Here is a 19009-nt window from a genome sequence, read left to right as displayed (position 1 = left end):
AATTAATTTCTGGAAAGGAAGATTGGAGCAACGGGAACAATTTCCCCCTTGGGGGAATCTCAGAGAGAAAATTCCTCTCTTCTCCCTTTCTCCCAGGTCCCTTTTCCTGAATTTGCTCCGACCTGGAGACCTGACATGGCCCTCAGAGGAAGCCTCCCCCAATCCTATCTTGCCCTCAATCTCTAGATAGCCGCTCAGGACTGGCATACGGCTGCCAGCGAATGACATGGGTGCCAACTCCAGAAATCATAGGAGGAGACAGGGTGGGTGGGAAGTGGGATCAGGAGCAATAGAAATCTTCCCACCATGTTGTGTGAATTTACGAATGAAGGCAAATCTGCACGTCTCAGGGATAATGTTGCAAGATCCAATTTGGATCAGTCACCGGGACCACAGGTTTCGTCTTCTGAGCATTTGGACTCATGCTGGAGCCCATCTTCAGGGAATGTCTTCTTCCAGCATGAGTCCGAAAGGTCAGAAGAGTAAACCTCTGGTCCTGGTGATTGACCCAGATTGGATCTTGTGTGAATTTAGTCTAAGAGTCTGTAAATGTTGGCCTGCTTTCTGTCTCCAGGAATTAGTAAGAAAATGGACCTTAAGCTTTGAGTGATAGCCAGGTAGTGTGAATACAAAATTCCATGTGACCTTCTGAAAAACCCAAAGCTCACGTGGACTTTCTGTCTTGCAGGTGTCCGCTGGAATGATGTGATGAATCCTCCACGGGTCCCCTCTGCAGAGCCTCCCTTGTGGTCAAGATGGATGGAGGAGCTGCCCAAGAGGCGGAGATGCCTCCTAGCCCCTGGAGAAGGAAAGAGAATCCAAGGGATGGAGAGTCCTTAGGCTGAGGAGGTGAAGGAGGCGGGCTCTGACGAAGCCTGGTCCTTAATGACATCATGGGAGAAACCCAGCATGTTTATGCCACCCGGGATGTTGAGTCTGGTGGCCAGGACAAAGTTCTCAGCTTTGAGCTGTTTGGCAAGAAAGATCCGGGTGAAGTTGAAAGCAGGCTGCTCGACGGCTCCGGGTCGGAGGGACAAAATGGGACCGACTTGGTCAGCAGCAAGGAAAAGGATCCTCACAGCCAGCGGGAAGCTGTGATCCGGCCCCAGAAAGCAGGAAAAATAGACTTTAAGTCCCTCAACAACCGCCCCAGGTTTTCTGGGGCCAGCCCATGGGGCGATGCCAAAGGGAGCCCCCCGTCACCCCCTGGAAGGAGCCGGGCAAGAGACAAGAGCAGCAGAAGGGCAGGGAGGAGCGAGCGGGGCCACCAGCAGCTCTACCGGCTCACCCTCAGCAATGCCAGGCCCAACCCCACCATCGGCATTGCTTACCCCCAGCAGAAAATCACCCCCCCTAAGAAAGTTGAAGCTGACCAAGGACTGGTTTTGGGGAGCTACAGATTCCATGTGTCCGAAAGAGATCTAAAACTCCCTGAAGAAGAAGAACTGAGCTTCGGCCGTTGTTTTCCAGAGGCTCCCACCAACCACATCTCCAGCAACTATACCTCACAAGCCACCACTGCATGTCCCAGCCATGGTTCGAAGATACAACCACTGGTTAGTGTTCCTCCTGAAAATCCCGGCACCAAAGGGCAGCTCCCTTACCTGGAATTCCAAGCCAACGGGAGTAACTTGTGGCCTTCGCCAGACAAAGGCTATCCTGGTGCTAATAACGGACTCCCGGCCCCCAAGCCGAGTACCCATTGCGTAGGACCTCTGTCCTTCCCGTATCCCTTCTCCCCTTTGCACAGCTCGGCCTCGGATGCGTTCCAAGGTGAGGCTCACCCTCAAGACTATGGCGACAGCCTCTCATTGGCCGCCAATCAGGCCTCCCACGGTGCTTTTGCTTTCCATTCTTCCTCCAGGGACTGGAAGGAGGAAGTCCTTGGCAACGGCTCCTACGACAATGTAGAGGGCAGGACTTACGGGCTGATTCCTTCCCCTGCTCCGTTCCAGCTGCCACAGACGCCTGGACATTTGCCCTGCTACAAAGGGAGGAACAGACCTTCCGCTGACCACAATGGTGCTATCTCGCCTTCTGGTGCTATTGACCAAATCTCAAGCACTTTCCAAGAAAACCAAGCTGTTTTCCCACCCAGTTTACATGCCTCGAGTACGCCGAAGGCCGTGGGTAAGAGGCATCTGTCTTTGTCGAAAGACAGCGTAGCTAGTCAAAGGATACTGGATGTAGGCAGCTCTCTGCGAAGGAACGGGCTACCAGTTACGGTCCCGCAAGTGCACTTTCACAACAAGGCTTCCGGCGAAGCCCCCAGCTTGGTGCCTTTGGAGAAGAGCCTAGCCATCAGCGTTCAGGCCCACCCCCGGCTCCTGCAGGCCTGGGAAGGAGGCAAAAAGACTTATCCCCCCATGGAGCCAAGCTCGGCAGGGAGTCCCGGTCCAGGGGGCAGCCAGATCTCCTTTGGGTACCATTCGGGTCTTGGCAAAAAGGCCTGGCAGCATCTGCATCTCACCTCTGGTGTGCCCGGCCAGAGTCGACTCGAGCTGCCCAGAAAGTTGCCCAGCCAGAAGCCCCCTTTCCCCATCAGCACCTCAGAGTGGGAGGAAAGCAAGAAACTGCCCCAAAGCACCACCAGTTATCCCAGTAAAGCTCTGGCGGCTGAGGATCTGGCCCCTCACAGCTGCAGCTCAGCCAGCGGCCTCTGTTTTGAAGGGTCGACCGAAGTGGAGACGTCCAAGAACAAGACTTTCTTCCTGAGCGGGGGCCCAGCACGGCCTCCCATCCCATCTCACCACCCACCCAGTCCCATTTTAGGGCTGCCGCCCTCCACCTTAGCCCCGTCCCCAAAGGGGTCTCCTCTCTCGCCCCCAACCCCCAACCTCAACAGCAGCTGTTCCTCTCCCTCCCTCACCTCCAGCAGCCCCCCAGGCCACAGCTTTGAAGAGGAAGCGGCCATGGCCACCTTCTTCCACCACCAAGGGCACCTCAAAGATGGCAGTAAACACTTCCAGCCCTCGGAGCTTCTGGGTGCTGGCTCAGTCTCCTACCAGATGGCCAACCCCGTCAAGGCCTTTCACCAGGAATTCCTCTACAAAGGTATCTCCGTGGACAGCCATTTCCAAAAATCCAACGTGGACGCCTCCAAAAGGTGCCCAGAGGGTTTTGAGAGCGAGCCGCCTCCACCCCCGTACCCATATTCCTCCTCCCGTCACTTCCTGGCCAGCTCCCTGAGCAGCACGAGTCTCGACCAGCTGGATGTTTTCCTGACTTGCAAGCAGTGTGACCAGAACTTCAGCAACCTTTCCTCTTTCTTGGAGCACCGCCAGTTCTGTGGCTCTCACGTGGTCCTCTCGGGTCAGGTCAAGGACTCTTCCCAAGGAGCAGATGTCAAGAAGCCACATCTTGCCTCTCCTGAACCTGCAAAGCCTGCCCAGACTAGCCTGGGGACGCTTCTCCCTTCTGATCCTCAGTTGCAGCTGCTTTCCTTGAACAAGACTATGGACTTCTTGGTGGACGTAGAGGGTAAAGGTGAATCCAAAGACGATCCTTTGAAACTGAACCAGCTCAATGGCTTTCCCGGAAACTTCTTGCCACTCAACACTTCCGACTTGGAGATCGATGATGCTAAGCTAGACAGTTTGATCACTGAAGCTCTGAATGGGCTGGGATACCAGTCGGATAACCCTGAAATTGATAGCAGCTTCATAGATGTGTTTGCGGATGAAGAGCTGGCCACGAATGCTGGGACACCTTTCAAAGCAAAAGAGAACTTGACTTTAGGGAAGAAAGCCAAACATGTAGGGACAGATGAAAGCATGAAAATGCTCAACCGCGGTGACAACCATCCTAGTGAGGAGTTGGCCAAAAGTAGAGCATCAAAACAACCTAGAGAGAGAGGAGGAACAAGCTGGCTTTCAGACTCGGGAGGAGAACGACACGAAAAATTCAAGAGTGCAGAATTGCCTCGGAATAAAGCCCTGGAGCCACCAGTGTTTGGGTTGGCAGTGGAAGAGGACACAAGCACCCAGCGGAAAGCAGGGAGGAAGAGCAGCAGTGGTCCTTTCCTGCCTAGGAAGCAGGGGAGCCAAACGAGGTCAGATTCGAGGCTGACCAAGAACCTTCCCTGTGCTTCTCCAAGGAGGGAACTCAAGCCCGGTGGCACTCGCGGCGTGGCAGAAAGCAGCACACTGTCCAAGAAAGATGCCAAGAAGAGGAAGCCACGGAGCGGCAGTTGGAGCAAGGAGCTCATCCATAAAATTGTCCAGCAAAAAAACAAGTTCCATAAACTGCACAGCCAGAACAGCAAAGCAGTGTCCCTTTCCTTGCTCACCAACCAGTTGCTTCCAGAAACAAAGGACAATAAATTTGGCGAGTATGAATACATGTCGGAGTCGGATGACGAGAGGGTGGAATACGCCAAGCGACACTGCCGGAGAAAGCTGGGCTCCAGATTCAGCGGCCGGCTCAGAAGCGGTTTGAGCAGAAGGAACCAAGGAAGAGGAGGAAGGGAGACGGAGCCAATCTGGAGGTATGGAGGCTACAGAAGAGGGCAGGACGAACTCAAAAGACTTGCAAGCAAGGAGCTGCAAAGGACAGATGGCCCTGCGGCCAGAGTGAGGAGGAGGAGCAGTCGTTCGTCCACCAGCAGTTGCCAAAGTCTGAGTGTGTCCAGTGAGACCAGCAACAGCCCCCAGAGCACCGAGAGGGGGGACTCGGACACTGAAAGAGAAAGCGAACAGAGGAAACAGTTCCAGAAAATGTCCAGATGTGTCAGACCCCTTCATGTTCCTGAGGATGAAACCATACGAAGGAGCCGCACTATGGTTTCCGACTTGCCCGGAAAGCCAAATAAGGCCGACCCACCTCAAACTCAGCCAGTAGATAACCAGAAATTTCAAAAAAACAATCTGAGTGTTCCCCGGGACCTGCATCTCAGACAGGGCAGAGGGATGTCCTATCACTCCAAAGCCACAGCTGGAAAAGGTCCCAGGGGGCTTCTTTCTCCTGACAATTCTGACCAGTACCACGGAGCCTTCTGTGGTGACAGTGAAAAGTCAAAGGTGATGCCCAAAGACACCGATGGGGCAGAGGGCCACCATCGCCATCAATACCCTGCCAGTAAAGGAAGGGTCTTGAAAAACCCAGTGGAAGAACTCGCTGGTTCTCCTTCCGTGGGCAAGCACAGCCTTCCCAGCACCAGCTATGAACAAGTGGACCTCGAGGGCCTGAAGAACCAGCAGGAACTCATTATGCCAATCAGCTGCTTCGGTGACAATCCTGGGAGAAGAGAGACCCCTGGGAAAGGGGTCAACACATTTCTGCAGGCCGCCAACGCATTTTATGACTGCAAAGAACTATCCCACAGCTATGAGACACCAGGTCTATTCTCAGGTCCTCCGGCCATGGACACTTCATCTAATGGAAACGCATACTTATGTCAAGGAGAATTTGACCTGCCCTCGTTCAAAGAGAAACATGATGCCACCCTGCCCTGTGAATCGGATCATGCCCAGAGTAAGGTCTCCTCACCACTTAATTTTGATTCGTCACCAGTGTTTTTAGAATTCCCCATTGCTGAGTTTGAGGCCAACTTATATGACAGCGTGGCTTCAGGCAAGGATAATTACAACCCCTTTGAGTGTGCCAATCATCAGCTTAGCAAGATAATCCCCTTTGACCAGCAGTATTCGTCTTTTCTGCCAGGAAAGGACTGGACGCTGATGGAGGACGTATCTCCCATTTTGGCAGAAGGCATGCCCCAGATCCCTAAACTACCTGTTGAAAAACCAACCCTGAAGAGTCACTCCAGAGAAATCAGCCCCTTGTCTCTCTCCGGCCAGCTTCCCGAAGAGTATAATGCACATTTCATGAGTGGCCTGTCCGAGGAGGAGCTGGAGATCAAAAGGCTGGTCACTGAGCTTGAAAGACAGCTGCAGGCCAGCAAGCTTCCTCTCCAGGCATCCAACAAAGAGCAGGCTTCAGCGAATCACGTCAGCGTGGAAGGCAAAGAATCAGCTCATGGGTTTTTGTCTTTAAGGCTGGACCAGGAACAAGAGGGCAAAGGGCTGTTTCTCATGGAGGCTGGGTACGAGAATGCAAAGCTCCTTTCGGCAGAACCATTTGGTTGTGAAGATATAGCCGATGAGAAAAGGCCCCTTCCCGCTTTGGACCCCAAGTACGGAAGTCCCAATGACCCTTGGCCATGTGCTGGGTCGTTCAGCCCATTAGGGTCAGCCCCAGATTTGATTCTAGTAGGTGCTTTTAGCCCCCAAGAGCACCAGCACAAAATGGCTGAAAATCTGAAGGATATTGAAATCTCTGCCGAAGTGGACTTTGGGGAAGTAAAAAATGCACCTGCTGGAATCCTGCCAGATTCGTGCCTTGATGAGGTATCCAACAGCTCCAGGGCTCCCGATTATCCCGAACAGGTTATACAAAGTCCTGATTCAATCTTTCCCAAGTCTCTGGAGGACAGTGGTTTGAATCTCCGGGAGAATTTGCCACTGAGAGCAGATGTGTTCCCAAAGCTTCTCTTGGAGGAGAAAAGGTGTGGTAGCCCCACCGAGTTAGAATCCTATGGCCACGAGGTCCCACAGTTAGATCCGGAATTTGACTTGCAAGAGGTGGAGCCTCTAGAATCAGGTGAAAACTCGTCTTCTGGCGCACAAAGCAAAAATCCAGAAGAGCATTCACCTGAAAAGCTAGAAACCACAACTCTGTTCCAGGACAATGACGATGAACATCTAGGTAGTAATGAGGAGCCTGGGAGTCAAACAGTTTGCCAGACTTTAATGCTGAATGCCAAAGCTGACAATGGAGACACACCATGTTTCGCTGTGTTGCCTTTTTCCAAGGGGGTGGATGGAGAAGTTGCTTTCGAGTCCCCCACCCAAGAGAAAGCAGGGAACCCTCTTCAGCAGCTGCAGTTGTTTGTAGCCAGGACAGTTAAGAACAACGAGGAAGAGATGGTGAGTTCCTCGTTCCCAGCTCAGCATCCTGTGGCTCACCTGCCCTCGTGCCAGAGCCTTCCTCCAGAGCCCAAAGAGGAGCTAATGGATAGACAGCCAAATGAAGACGTCACCAGCGGCCCCGTGCTGGAGAACAAGAGAGAGGCTCTGTCAAAACAGACGGAGAAACCAGCCGAGTTTCCAACCAAACTGCTTTCAGAGACAGAGTCCGAACATTTTGATGAGTGGGCCCCAGATGTTTCCCCATCGAACCCAGCACAATGCACTAACGGTGGCCAGCAGCACTTAAAGGTTGAATGTTTGGAAGTCAACGGCCCCACTATGCATGCAGGTGGTATTTCCATAGAGTCCGGTAACCTCTTTCCACTCAGCAACCCAGAAACAGCCTCGGTGCTAAGTGGTGGAAGAACACAGCCGAGTCAAGTTACAGGACTGGCAGGGATGGTTAGAGAAGAGAAGACCTTGGCATTTAGAGACTGCATAAAATCCCCCTTAAGCCCTTGGTCACCCGAGAAGAAAATGCCACCAGGTGCTCTACCTGCCATGCTCCAAGGACAGGTGGGCTCTTGCGCTCCTTGGAACTCTGGGGATCAAGAGTTGGGGGCTGCCAAAGAGCACCAGGTGCAAGAAGGCGAAGATCAGCTGCAACATCTACAACTTAACATGCCGTTGACCCCCATCTATTCCCCTGAAAACCAAACTGGGGACGGTCATCTCCTGCAGAGAAATGACTTCTCTCCAGCAAGCAGCTCAGATTCAACGGAAGGTCTTGAATCGGAGAAGCAAGTCGGATACTACGCCGAAGCCTCCCATGCTGGACTTTCTCTGGACGTTGGCTTTGCCGATCATGAAAAGGTGCTAAAGGCAAGAAATGCTACAGGCTCTGACTTCGGAGGGGTTCCGTCTGAAGAGACCACCGGCCAAACCGCTGATGCAACTCAGCAAGCTGCCTGTCTTGCATGCCCCTTTCCTTCTGCTGTGGAGAAGACTACAGTTCCTCAGCAGAGCCCACCCAGACAGAAGGGGTACACCGTAGCCCTTCCATTCTTCTCCTCCCGTGATGCCATTTCTCACCTGCCTCCAGAGATGCCCAATGCCCTGGCCGAAGACCTGTTGGAACCCCAGAAGAATGTCCGTCTGGGCTACTCCTCATCTCTCTGCTCCAGCAAAGCAGCACCTTCTACTGCTAAAACAAACAGACCTTTGAACTTGCAAACAAGAGACTGCCAATCTCCTAGCAGGCTCCCTCTGGAAAGCAAGACTCATTCTGAAGAGCTCTCCGAGTATTGGCCACACGAAGACAACGGCATGTTTTCTGCAAGGGATGAACCCAGTTGTCCTCCAGCAGTATCCATGCATGATATCCTGCTCAGTCCACTGCCACCAGGAATTGAATCTGTTGAGCTTAGAGGTGGTGTCTGCAATGAAAACGTGTCATCCACATCCAAACCCCAAGGGGCAAAGGGCAATGAAGGAGACCCCCAGGAAGAAAGTAGGGCTCCACGTCAGTCAGAGTATGTCCAGAAAGATGTCGATGTCCAAGGGATGCCAGTTGTCCTTCTGACTAAAATGGCTGATGACACTAGTCAGATTCCATCAAGAAGATCTCCAGGTGACCCACAGGATCTAGAAAACAGAAGCGGTTTGGAGGAGGAAGACTCTGCATCGAATGAGAATGTGAAAAGGTCACCTGACTGCGCGGAACAATCCATTCTGGAGGGTCAGCTCTTAAGAAATTACTCTAAGCCTGGACAATCCAAAGGAAGGAAGAGGAAAGACTTGCAAATCGCTTGTGATATTTGCTCCACTTCTTTTAGATCCAAAACCGGGCTGATGAGACACAAAGCTGTGAAACACCAGAAGAAAAAGGAGAGTGTTGCGTTGCCTGAGGACAATTTGACTCTGCTGGAAAAAGCGTTAAAGCCAGGCAAAGCCTTCCCCAGGAAAAGACTAAAGTCCTTCGTCCAAGAGAATTCTAGTAACTCAGACCTTTCAAAAGCTGCAGTCCAGTCTTCTCCTAAAACCCCCAGAAGGCGAAAGAAGGAACCAAAGGCCCAGAGCCAAGAAGTCATTAGCAAGGAACTCAACGACCCAAATATTATTTCATTGGACGCAACACATGAATTCCAAACCACAGATGATATGCAACCCACCAGCTCACAAGCAGAGAAATTGGAAGGGTCAGAAATCCAATCTAGAAAAAACACAAGTACCAAAAAACTAACCAGAGAGGCACCTAGCAAAAAATCAACTAGTTACGTAAGGAGAAAATCCAAGGAGAAACCCAGGCAATCAAAAACGACGTCAGACAAAAATGAGGTCACGGCCTCTTACCTTCAGGAGTCTGAAGTCCCACCAGTTCTTTGTAATGCCACAGGCATCACTGATGACCACGTTCTGACCACCATCACAGAAAAATCTGGGTCGGAAGAGCCGATCAAGATACCTTTGACGTTGCTTCCTCAACAGCCCTTGATGAATGAATTGGAAAACATTGGTGAAGAAATGCCCTCAGCTGAAAGGACAGTTGGACCACAGAAGGTGGAGAACCATAAAGAGGAAGAAGAACTGCTGGGACAAGTAGGGCATCACCATGAGAGATGGCCGAGTGGGTCAGTGAAAGAAGGTGAGGAAGAACTGAACCAAAAGCCAGCAGAGAAGGGCTTGATAGAAGAGATGACTTGTGCCTGTCCAAATAGCCCATTGGTGTACCTCGCAGGCCCCAATAGCTTTTCACCACCCTGTCTTCCTGAAACTGCTCCTGAAACGGGTTCTCTTGTACCCACCTCGGAGGGAGCCTTGGATGCTCCTTGTCTTGTGACTTCAAGGCCCCAGAATGAGGAACCTGCTGTTGATCCTGCCCTCAAACCAGACCCACCGAACTTGTTTGATGACGACTCCACATTTTCACTACTTTTCCCAAGAAACGACGAGTTTGCCCGCAGGAAATGTACACGTGTGTATGGGAAGCGCTCCAAAAAGCCCAAACCTGTTTCAGAGATCATTGCGAAACCAGAAGGCAGAGCGGATCTTTTTACGATCCGCATGGCTTCTGATCTTGGCGAAAACAGCTCCTTCTGCGTTACCCGGGAAGATCCTTGCGACTACGACCCGATCTCCGTTGATGATGCTTTGATGCTCAGCATGTGCCATGGGAGTCAAGCCGCCAGTGGTGATGTGAATTCCAGACCTACCAAAGAAACATTGCCGCAACTGGATACCGGGCAAAAGGAAGAAGACAATGATTTGAAAAGCAGCAGTGTCTTTCTTTGCAAAGAGAGTCCAACTGGGTCTCTTCCATGCTTTGAAAGCTGGAATAACCTTGAAAAAGCAACGGAAAATGATTCTGCCAAGGGGCCATTGCGTGACTCATCCGTGCAGCTTCCTTATGGATGCTCGGGAGCAGAAGACAACCCAGAACTGCCTGACTTGAAAGAAAAACCCCACGGCACCAACCAAAAAACACGCTCTGCGTTTCCTACCATTGATGTGGAGATGTTGAACGTGAAGTGTGAGACTAGGGGTGCGTGTTTCTGCCCCACTGGAGAAGATCAACTGAGCCCCACCAAGGGGGATGATAGTGGTACCCTGGATTTCAAGCCAACCTCCCTGTTGCGTGTCAAGTCCATGAAACACAAGCCAGAAGAAGGGAAGGCAGGCAAACCCCGCAGTGATTTAAATCTCAAGAACAAAGACAAGCAGTATAAGTGCAAAGTCTGCTTCCAGTGGTTCCTTACTTTAGGGGAACTGGACTTCCACAAGCTCAGCCACAATCCCTCCCCTCCGCCCACCTGCTACATGTGTGTCCAGAGGCGATTCAGCTCCAGGGAACAGCTGAGGGACCACTTGAAGGAGAAACACATCAAGAACAAGGCGGGCCTCTGGATCTGTGGGATGTGCCTGAAGGAGATTTCTGATGTCTGGATGTACAACGAACACTTGAGAGAACACGCCACGCAGTTCGCCCGCCAAGGCCAGGCTCCCAAGTCAGTCTTGGGCCTGGGCTTCAGCGAAGAGGACGCTGCTGTCACTCGTTTTCTCAACTCCATAATTTGCCGAAAGCCCAGCAAGCTTCCCAAGCAGGCCGAAGGGGGAAGCGGAGAACCGGCTGGCGGTGAGGTCAAAGGTCCCAAAGAGACTTCAGGACAAGAGGCGGTGGTCCACAAAGACTCGCCAGAGACCCCCTTCAGAATCCGGCCACCCACCACCTCCCTCAAAGTCCCAGCCATCCCGTCTCCCGACCCAGTTCCCAAGGTCGAGGGGGCCCAGAAGTCGGTGCCCATTCACCCCGAGTGCAAAGACCCCTCCCGAGATTGCCACCATTGTGGGAAGCAGTTCCCCAAGCCCTTCAAGCTCCAGCGACATCTCGTGGTCCACAGCCTGCAGAAGATCTTCTTGTGCCACCGGTGTCCCATGTTCTATGAGGAGACCAAGGAGCTCCGGAGCCACCTTAGCCAGGAGCATGAAGTAGCCAAAGAAGCCGACATCAAGCACACCACCCTGTATGCCTGTGAGCTTTGTGCTGATGTCATGCACGTCATCAAGAAGTCTTTCATCTGCAGCACTTGCAACTACACCTTCTCCAAAAAGGAACAGTACGATAGACATATGGAGAAGCACCTGGTGGGCGGCAGCAAGACCTTCCGTTTCCGAGGCGTTATGCGGCCGGGGCCCTTTGCAAAATACGGGAAGAAGGACATCAAAGTGGAGACCTGGGCAAGAGCAGAAGCTCCAGCGGCCAAGAAGAAGAAGGTGTCCCACCACCACAACTCTCCTGAACTAGATTTGCCTGTGCAGTTGGATGGAGCCCAAGCATCTCAAGAAGGTAGTCAGACTTTGCTATCTGCTGGTGGGGCTCTGTCCACAGCCACTAGCCTGGCCATCCCGCCTTCATCTCAGCCCCCTATGGAAACACAGGGCCTCGGAAGGGGTTTCTCTAGTCCCCTACCCGAAAGGGGGACATCTCCACTTCACCATCTACTCCCATCCCTTCCTCTTGAGCACAAAGATGACCCGAGCAGCCCACCACACATTACTGCACTTTCTCCAGAAACCTGGGGACATGTGGAGAGCCCTGGGGACAGCCCAACACTTCTCTTAAACTCACCTGATGCCCTTAGCAGTGATCTTGCCAGTGTGCCACTTAAGAAGACCACTGCTGCCCAAGAAAAGCCATCTCTGGCTGATCGCTCTGAGAAGCTCAACAAGGAATGCAACATCCCAGAAAAGGCCATCGTTAGCCGAAGGGGGACCTGGGAGAGCCCATCCTTAGAAGATCTTGCCAGCAAGTTGCCCACGTATCCTCCTGAAAATCTGGGCTCTTTGGAATGCAAATGGTCTCCTGAAATACAGTGGAGCAGCAATCCTGATGTGAGTGGGACAGCTCCTCAAGAGACTGGGAGCAAGTTACGTTTGCCAGAGACCAGTTTCCATGAGTTGCCTCTCAAGGACAAGACGTCATCATCATCTACTCTAAATCGACCTGCCAAGGAGGCTCCTTCCAAGAAGGTCACAGGTGGTCAGGCCAATGTTGATAACACCCCTGGCATCCACTGCTCCCTAGATGCTGCAGAAGAGGTTCAGATGTGTCCACCCTTGAAAGACAAAGCTCTCCCAGAAATGGATACCACTGCTCACCCCAAAGATACAAGCTCCGGTGTTGGCATGAAAGAGACAGAACTCAACTTGGCCAGGCCTCATCTCCAGGGTGAAGCGGCGAGTGCTCAGTCAAAGAGCCACCATTCTGAGCTGAACAAGTTCCCAGAAAGTCCGGCTGCGAATCGGCCGGCCAACCCTCCTTCCAAAAAACCCAAGGAACACAACAAGTCCTCCCACCGAGGAAGCTCGGCCTCCCGAGAGAACATTGAAGGAGATGGCAGCAAAAAACGGAAAGGCCGGGGCCAAGATTCTGTGAAGGGTGACCACGTCAAGAAGGTTGACTGGCCCACTACTGAAGCATTGGCCTTTTCCTCTCGACGGAGGGACACTCACGCCAACAAACAGGGCCCTAAACTCAAGGTGTCTGTGACGGACAGCCAGCTTCGAAAGTTGGTGCTTGACCAAGGCTTCCAGAAGAAGGTGGAGTTCGGCCATGCCAATGGAGAGTTGAGGCGCAAAAAGGAGGTCTTGGGGAGCAAAGCCCTCTACCCCCTCTTGACCAAAGACCCCTCTGCCTCCCTGCCCAGCTCTCTCAACCGCCGCAGAGCTGTCCAAGGTGCTAAAGTCCCCCCTTCCCACAGTTACAGGACAGCTGAGTCACAAACTCACCTCCTAAACCAACTGTTTGGTCAGAAATTAACGAGCTTTAAAATTCCTTTGAGAAGAGATACTTCTGAGTAATTTATGAGTGACTGATGGTGATCCTTCGCTGCTTTCATGGGGCTGGTGGGGAGGGGTTTGCGGGGGGGGGAAGAGAAATTATCAAAGCATTACCTTCATTTGTGTAGCTCCGTTTCTCTGTCTAGCTTAAATGAACTTGCACTGCAGATTCTCAAATAGTTTTTGCTTTGTGTCTTGCTAATCTACTTTAATTCACCTGATTTATCATGCAAAGGCTAGAACTTTGATGTTGCCGACGGTTCGTTCTCGCGGACTAAAAACGGCAATCGCTTTGGGCAGAGCAAAGGGTCAAGAGGAAATGTTTTATGGTAGAAGTACTGAGGTTGTAAGGGTGGCTTGCAAATCCCGGCCCCTTTCTTCAATTGGTGTCTCTCTTATCTTTGGATAAAGAATTTAAAGACGTGAACTCTTCATACCAGAGACGTCTTATTCCTGAGGTGCAGCACACTGTAGAAAGCATTGGTATCCCGTCCCCTCCATCCCCCAACCCCCGCCCCACTCCTCCTTCTGGAGGCTTTGCACAAATAATCCTGAGTGATTTCATTTAATTGGGAACCAGCCTTAGACAAGATACTTTGAGGAATAATTATAAACTTAAGCAGGCCACATTTTTGACAGACAGCTTTTCCCAATAACATGGTGTTGTGGGTGAATTTAATCACTCCAGGGGTCTGAAACTGCTCACTTATCTTAGACCACTGCGTAGATGTTGCTGAAATGTTGTTGTTTTTTTAAAAAAAAAGAGAGTAAGGGGTGTGGGCCCTTTAACCTAGCTAAACTGCACCTTGAAGATATATGACAGAGTTGAATATTTTTTAAAAGAATTTGTTTTAATATTTTCCAGTGAGAAAAACTGTGCCAAGACCACTCCTGCCCCACATAGTAAGGCTTCCTTTGGGGTGGGGGTGGGGAGATGTTTTTTTTTTTTAGAAAATCCAAACCTCCCCCCCCCCCAACCCCAAACATAATAGTTTTTCAAGGCTTTCTGTATCGAGGTAGTTGCTAAACCAGGTATGGCTTTACACTATGCGGTTCAGTGGTGCTACTTTTCATTGTAATGTGAATTCTAACAGGAAAACACACAAGCATACACCCAGGGGTGGGCTGCAACTGGTTTAACAACCAGTTCGGTGATCGTTCAAAATACAGCTGTTTGAAGTTCAGCTGCTTACCTTACCTTCGCGCGGAAATCAGCTGTGCCAGAAATATAGGACAGGACAGCACAGAGGTGGGTGGGCGAGACCAGCTGATGGTCGGCACTACCAGTTCGCCCAACTGGTCCAAACCTGTAGCAGCCCACCACTTCCTACACACATGCACACAAACTCCCAAGAGGAACGGCTACCTTTATAAACTGACACACAGGGGGGTGTTGTTGTGAACATTGCCCTGCACCTGCCACAACTCTGCAGCGTGTTTGATAAAGATTTAGGATCCTGGGGTTTCCTTCTCAGGATAGGTTTGGAGGCTCTGGGGGCAGTGTTTCTTGATGGCGAGACACTTTAAGATATATGGACTCCAACTCCCAGAATTTCCCAGCCAGCAATAGCATAGCAGAGCTGGCTGGGGAATTCTGGGAACTGAAGTCCGTACATCATAAAGTTGGCAAAGTCAAAAAATGCTGCACTGGATTATTTTGGGACCTTGGTGGGGGAAGAGAGAGAGCAGAACAGTGCACTGAAGTAATTTGGGGTTTTACCCCAGAATACTCTGCATATGTCTTGCAGATTAAATAATGTTTGCTTTTAAAGTCTCTTTTTATTATTAAAAAAAAGGATTTAAATGACTTTATCTTGTTAATATCGACCTTTACAGTTCACTGTTTAAAAAAAAAAATAGTTTGATTATTATACATTTGGGTGCAATGCATTATGTTAAAAGTTTTTATTTTGATATTTGTGAGAAAAGCAGAGGAGAGTGACCATTTGGACTGTTTTTATAACGTTGGTCGGGTGCCCCTTGGGGGCCCTTCTTTTGATATTGTCAAATATAATAAGGGATGCGCATACAAGACAGTACTGTAAAACGGGGCTGAGATTTATCCTCTCAAATATAGTCCAATATTTTCCCAGAAATTTGCCGGTCTGTGTGACATTTTTCTTTCTTTCTTTTTTTAAAAGTGATTCTTTTACAATAAGGAAATTTTACACAGATGTGGGGGCGGGGAACCCCATAGATAAAGAGTAGGAAAAGAAATAAAATACCCTATAAAGGAGTAAAAGAAAATGAAAGGGATCTAAAATGGTGACTTCACAGTTATCCCTTGCCATATTGCACAGCATGGTTCCCTTCTTCCTATAAACAATAACAATAACAATTTTATTTTACCGACTTTGGAAAGATGGAAGGCTGAGTCAACCTGGAGCTGGTCAGGATTGAATTCCTGGCAGTGGGCAGAGTTAGCCTGCAATACTATATTCTAACCATTGGGAGGGAGAGAAGAAGGAAGGAAAGAAGGAAGGAAGGAAAGGAGGAGGGAAGGAAGGAAGGAAGGAGGGAGGGAAGGAGTAGCAATAGCATATAATAATAATAATAATAATTATTATTATTATTATTATTATTATTATTATTATTATTTATTAGATTTGTATGCCACCCCTCTCCGAAGACTCAAACTTATATACCGCTTCACAGTGCTTTCCAGCCTTTACAGAGAGTCAGCCAACAATCTCGATCCTCATTTTGCCGACCTTGGAAGGGTGGAAGGCTGAGTCAACCTTGACCCTACTGAGATTCGATCTGCAAAACTGCTGGCAGCCGGTGATCAGCAGGAATAGCTTGCAATACTGCACTCTAACCACTGCACCATCGAGGCTCAGATAGATAGATATAATGGATAGATACGGTAGACGATAGATAGATGTATGGATGCATGGATGATAGACAGACAGACATGGGTGGATGATGGATGGAGATGGATGGATGGATAGATAGATATGGTAAATGATGGATGGATGGACAGACAGACGGACAGACAGGGATGAATAGATAGATAGATAGATAGATAGATAGATAGATAGATAGATAGATAGAAAAAAAGAAAGATAGATAGAAAGAAAGAAAGATATAGATAGATAGATAGATAGATAGATAGATAGATAGATAGATAGATAGGTGATAGACAGACAGACAGACAGACAGACAGATAGATAGCAAAAATAATAGCACTTATACTTATATACTGCTTCACAGTGCTTTTACAGCCCTCTCTAAGCGGTTTACAGAATCGGCCTCTTGCCCCCAACAATCTGGGTCCTTGTTTGACCGACCTCGGAAGGATGGAAGGCTGAGTCAACCTTGACCCTACTGAGATTCGACCTGCCAAACTGCTGGCAGCTGGTGATCAGCAGAAGGAGCTGGCAGTCCTGTACTGTAACCACTGCACCACTGAGGCTTGTTGCCTTCTGACCCCTGGGACCTTCCCTTCCGATCGGCTCCTGCCTAGCCCTCTTTTTGGCTTCCATTTGGCTGGCAGGCAGGGGCACCCTGCAACCTTTGGGGGCTCTGGCCATTTTTAACACTCTGCAGACTGGCTCCCCGGTAAAGCCCGGGGTCTTCCTGGACCCTCTTGGTCCTCTCTTTATGCCCTCGGAGTGACCTCCGCAGCCGCATCCTTCAGACTCGGAGTGGGCAAAGGAAAGGGGCAGCAACAGGATCCCTTTCCTTCTCACGACTGCCAGCTAAACGTTTCAACGCTGTCGGGGAGAGATAACTCCTCACTCTGGGCTCGGATCCGGCCACTGGGGGCTTGTAACGAAAACCGGCAGGCTTAATTTGATTAATTGATAGAATTGTTTTCCAAACCGTCCCTTTTGTTTACGGCGGCTGGAAGTGCTCACCGCCAGCCTTTCTGCAGAGTGTTGCAAAGCAGAGATAAAGCAGTCTGAAAATAATTAGGATGGCTTAATTTAGGGGAAGGGAGGGGAGAAAGAGCTGGGAGGATCGTAAGGAAGTGAAAAGGGTGGGTGGGGGTTTTCTGGCGGTAGGCTTGAGCAAGAAATGGGAAAGTTGGACTCTGCCCAAGGACCCCTCCCCTTGCTAAACCGCAGCCCAGATGCAAAGCAAAGGAAGGCGGGCTTGTGCCCATTTATTCCAGCTTTTTTGGATGAGCAGAGAAAAGTGAATAAAGGGGGGGAGGGTTATTCCCTTCCCTTCCCCTGAAATACTAGGACTGAGTTGAGTTAGTCCACAAAGAGTTAAACATATAATACGATCATCTACGAGAAGAGCTTTTCCTGGTGAAGTTGCCACCAGATGGGGCTGGGAGTCTGGCCATGGATTGAGACGCTTTCCGAAGAGGTTGAACCCAGAGAGGGTTCTGTGACTCTGCGTGCTTAGTGCCTTCGAGAGCCCCTTCCTCCAGAATCACAAGGGACCTTAGCATTTAGAGTTATATACTGCTTCACAGTGCTTTACAGCCCTCTCTAAACGGTTTACAGAGTCAGCATATAGTCCCCAACAATCTGGGTCCTCATTTGACCCACCTCGGAAGGACAGAAGGCTGAGTCAACCTTGAGCTGGTCAGGATTGAACTCCTGGCAGTGGGCAGAGTTAGCTTGCAATTACTGTATTCTAACCATTGGGAGAGGAGGGAGGGAGGGAGGGTCTCCATTGCTTCTTGGTCTCTGTTACCAGGATAGGTTTGGTTCCATTGACAAGGGTTTGGGGCATCCGAGATCCCTTTTCCAGGCTGGCTGATCCTTATCCAGGGTCCTTCCTTCCTCCTTCCCCCACCCTGACTCAGCCTCTATCTCTGTCGTCGCATCTGGTACATAACAGGGAGATTTCCTGGACCTCTTGTGATTGCAAGTAATCGGTCTAGCTCTCAGCTCTTGGCTTGGGGAAAGAAAGAGTCCCGTCCATCCGTCAGATCCAGTTCCCCAAAGCTCTCGGGTTTGCTGAGCTCCACTTGCGGTTGAGCTCTTCAGATGGATTTGACACTCAGAAAACAGCAGGATTCCAGGGGGGAAGCGAAGCAGGAAGGCGAAAACAAATGCAGATTAATTGGAGCATTTCTGCGCATAAGCCCTGGCCACAGGGGGTGAGATGGGGAAGGGGGATCAGGAGATAGCCTGGTGCCCCAGCTAAACCTTGGGAAAATCGGGAGAGGAACCTTCGATGAAACCAAAGCAGGAATGGTTCTTGGACGTCTCCAACTGAGAAATAGCCTGCCCAGTTCATGGAGAAGGGCCAGCCCCACCTTGCAAGGCATCCTCCTCATCCTCCTCCAATGATCAGAAGAGGTTGAATTCTTCTCAACAGCCTCGTCCTCATGTCTTCTGGGGTGGCGCAGTGGTTAGAGTGCCGCACTGCAGGCTAATTCTGGTAACTGCTGGCTGTAGTTCAGCAGTTCAAATCTCACCAGCGGCTCATGGTTGACTCAGCTTTCCATCCTTCCGAGGTGGGTCAAATGAGGACCCAGATTGTTGCGGGCAAATATGCTGATTTTGTAAACGGCTTAGAGAGGGATGTGAAAGCACTATGACGCGGTAGATAAGTCTAAATGCTATTGCTATTCCTTCTTTCCTTCCTTCCTTCCTTCTCTCCTTCCTTCTCTCCCAATGGTTAGAATACAGTATTGCAGCCTAACTCTGCCCACTGCCAGGAGTTCAATCCTGACCAGCTCAAGGTTGGCTCAGCCTGCCATCCTTCCAAGGTGGGTGAAATGAGGACCCAGATTGTTGGGGGCAAATGTTGATTCTGTAAACCGCTTAGAGAGGACAGTAAAAGCACTATGAAGCGGT

General features: G+C 50.4%; 1 protein-coding gene across 1 annotated transcript; it reads left to right on the top strand.

Moving 5' to 3' along the window:
- Positions 1–893: 893 nt before the first annotated feature.
- Positions 894–14247, top strand: ZNF469 (zinc finger protein 469). Its single transcript, XM_070761830.1, has one exon. The coding sequence runs from the start codon at positions 894–896 to the stop codon at positions 13263–13265; it is 12372 nt and encodes a 4123-aa protein (XP_070617931.1). The 3' UTR covers positions 13266–14247.
- Positions 14248–19009: the final 4762 nt, after the last annotated feature.

The sequence above is a fragment of the Erythrolamprus reginae genome, chromosome 9 (genome assembly GCF_031021105.1).
Source record: "Erythrolamprus reginae isolate rEryReg1 chromosome 9, rEryReg1.hap1, whole genome shotgun sequence".
Taxonomy (NCBI): domain Eukaryota; kingdom Metazoa; phylum Chordata; class Lepidosauria; order Squamata; family Dipsadidae; genus Erythrolamprus; species Erythrolamprus reginae.
This window is presented reverse-complemented; position numbering and strand designations above follow the sequence as displayed.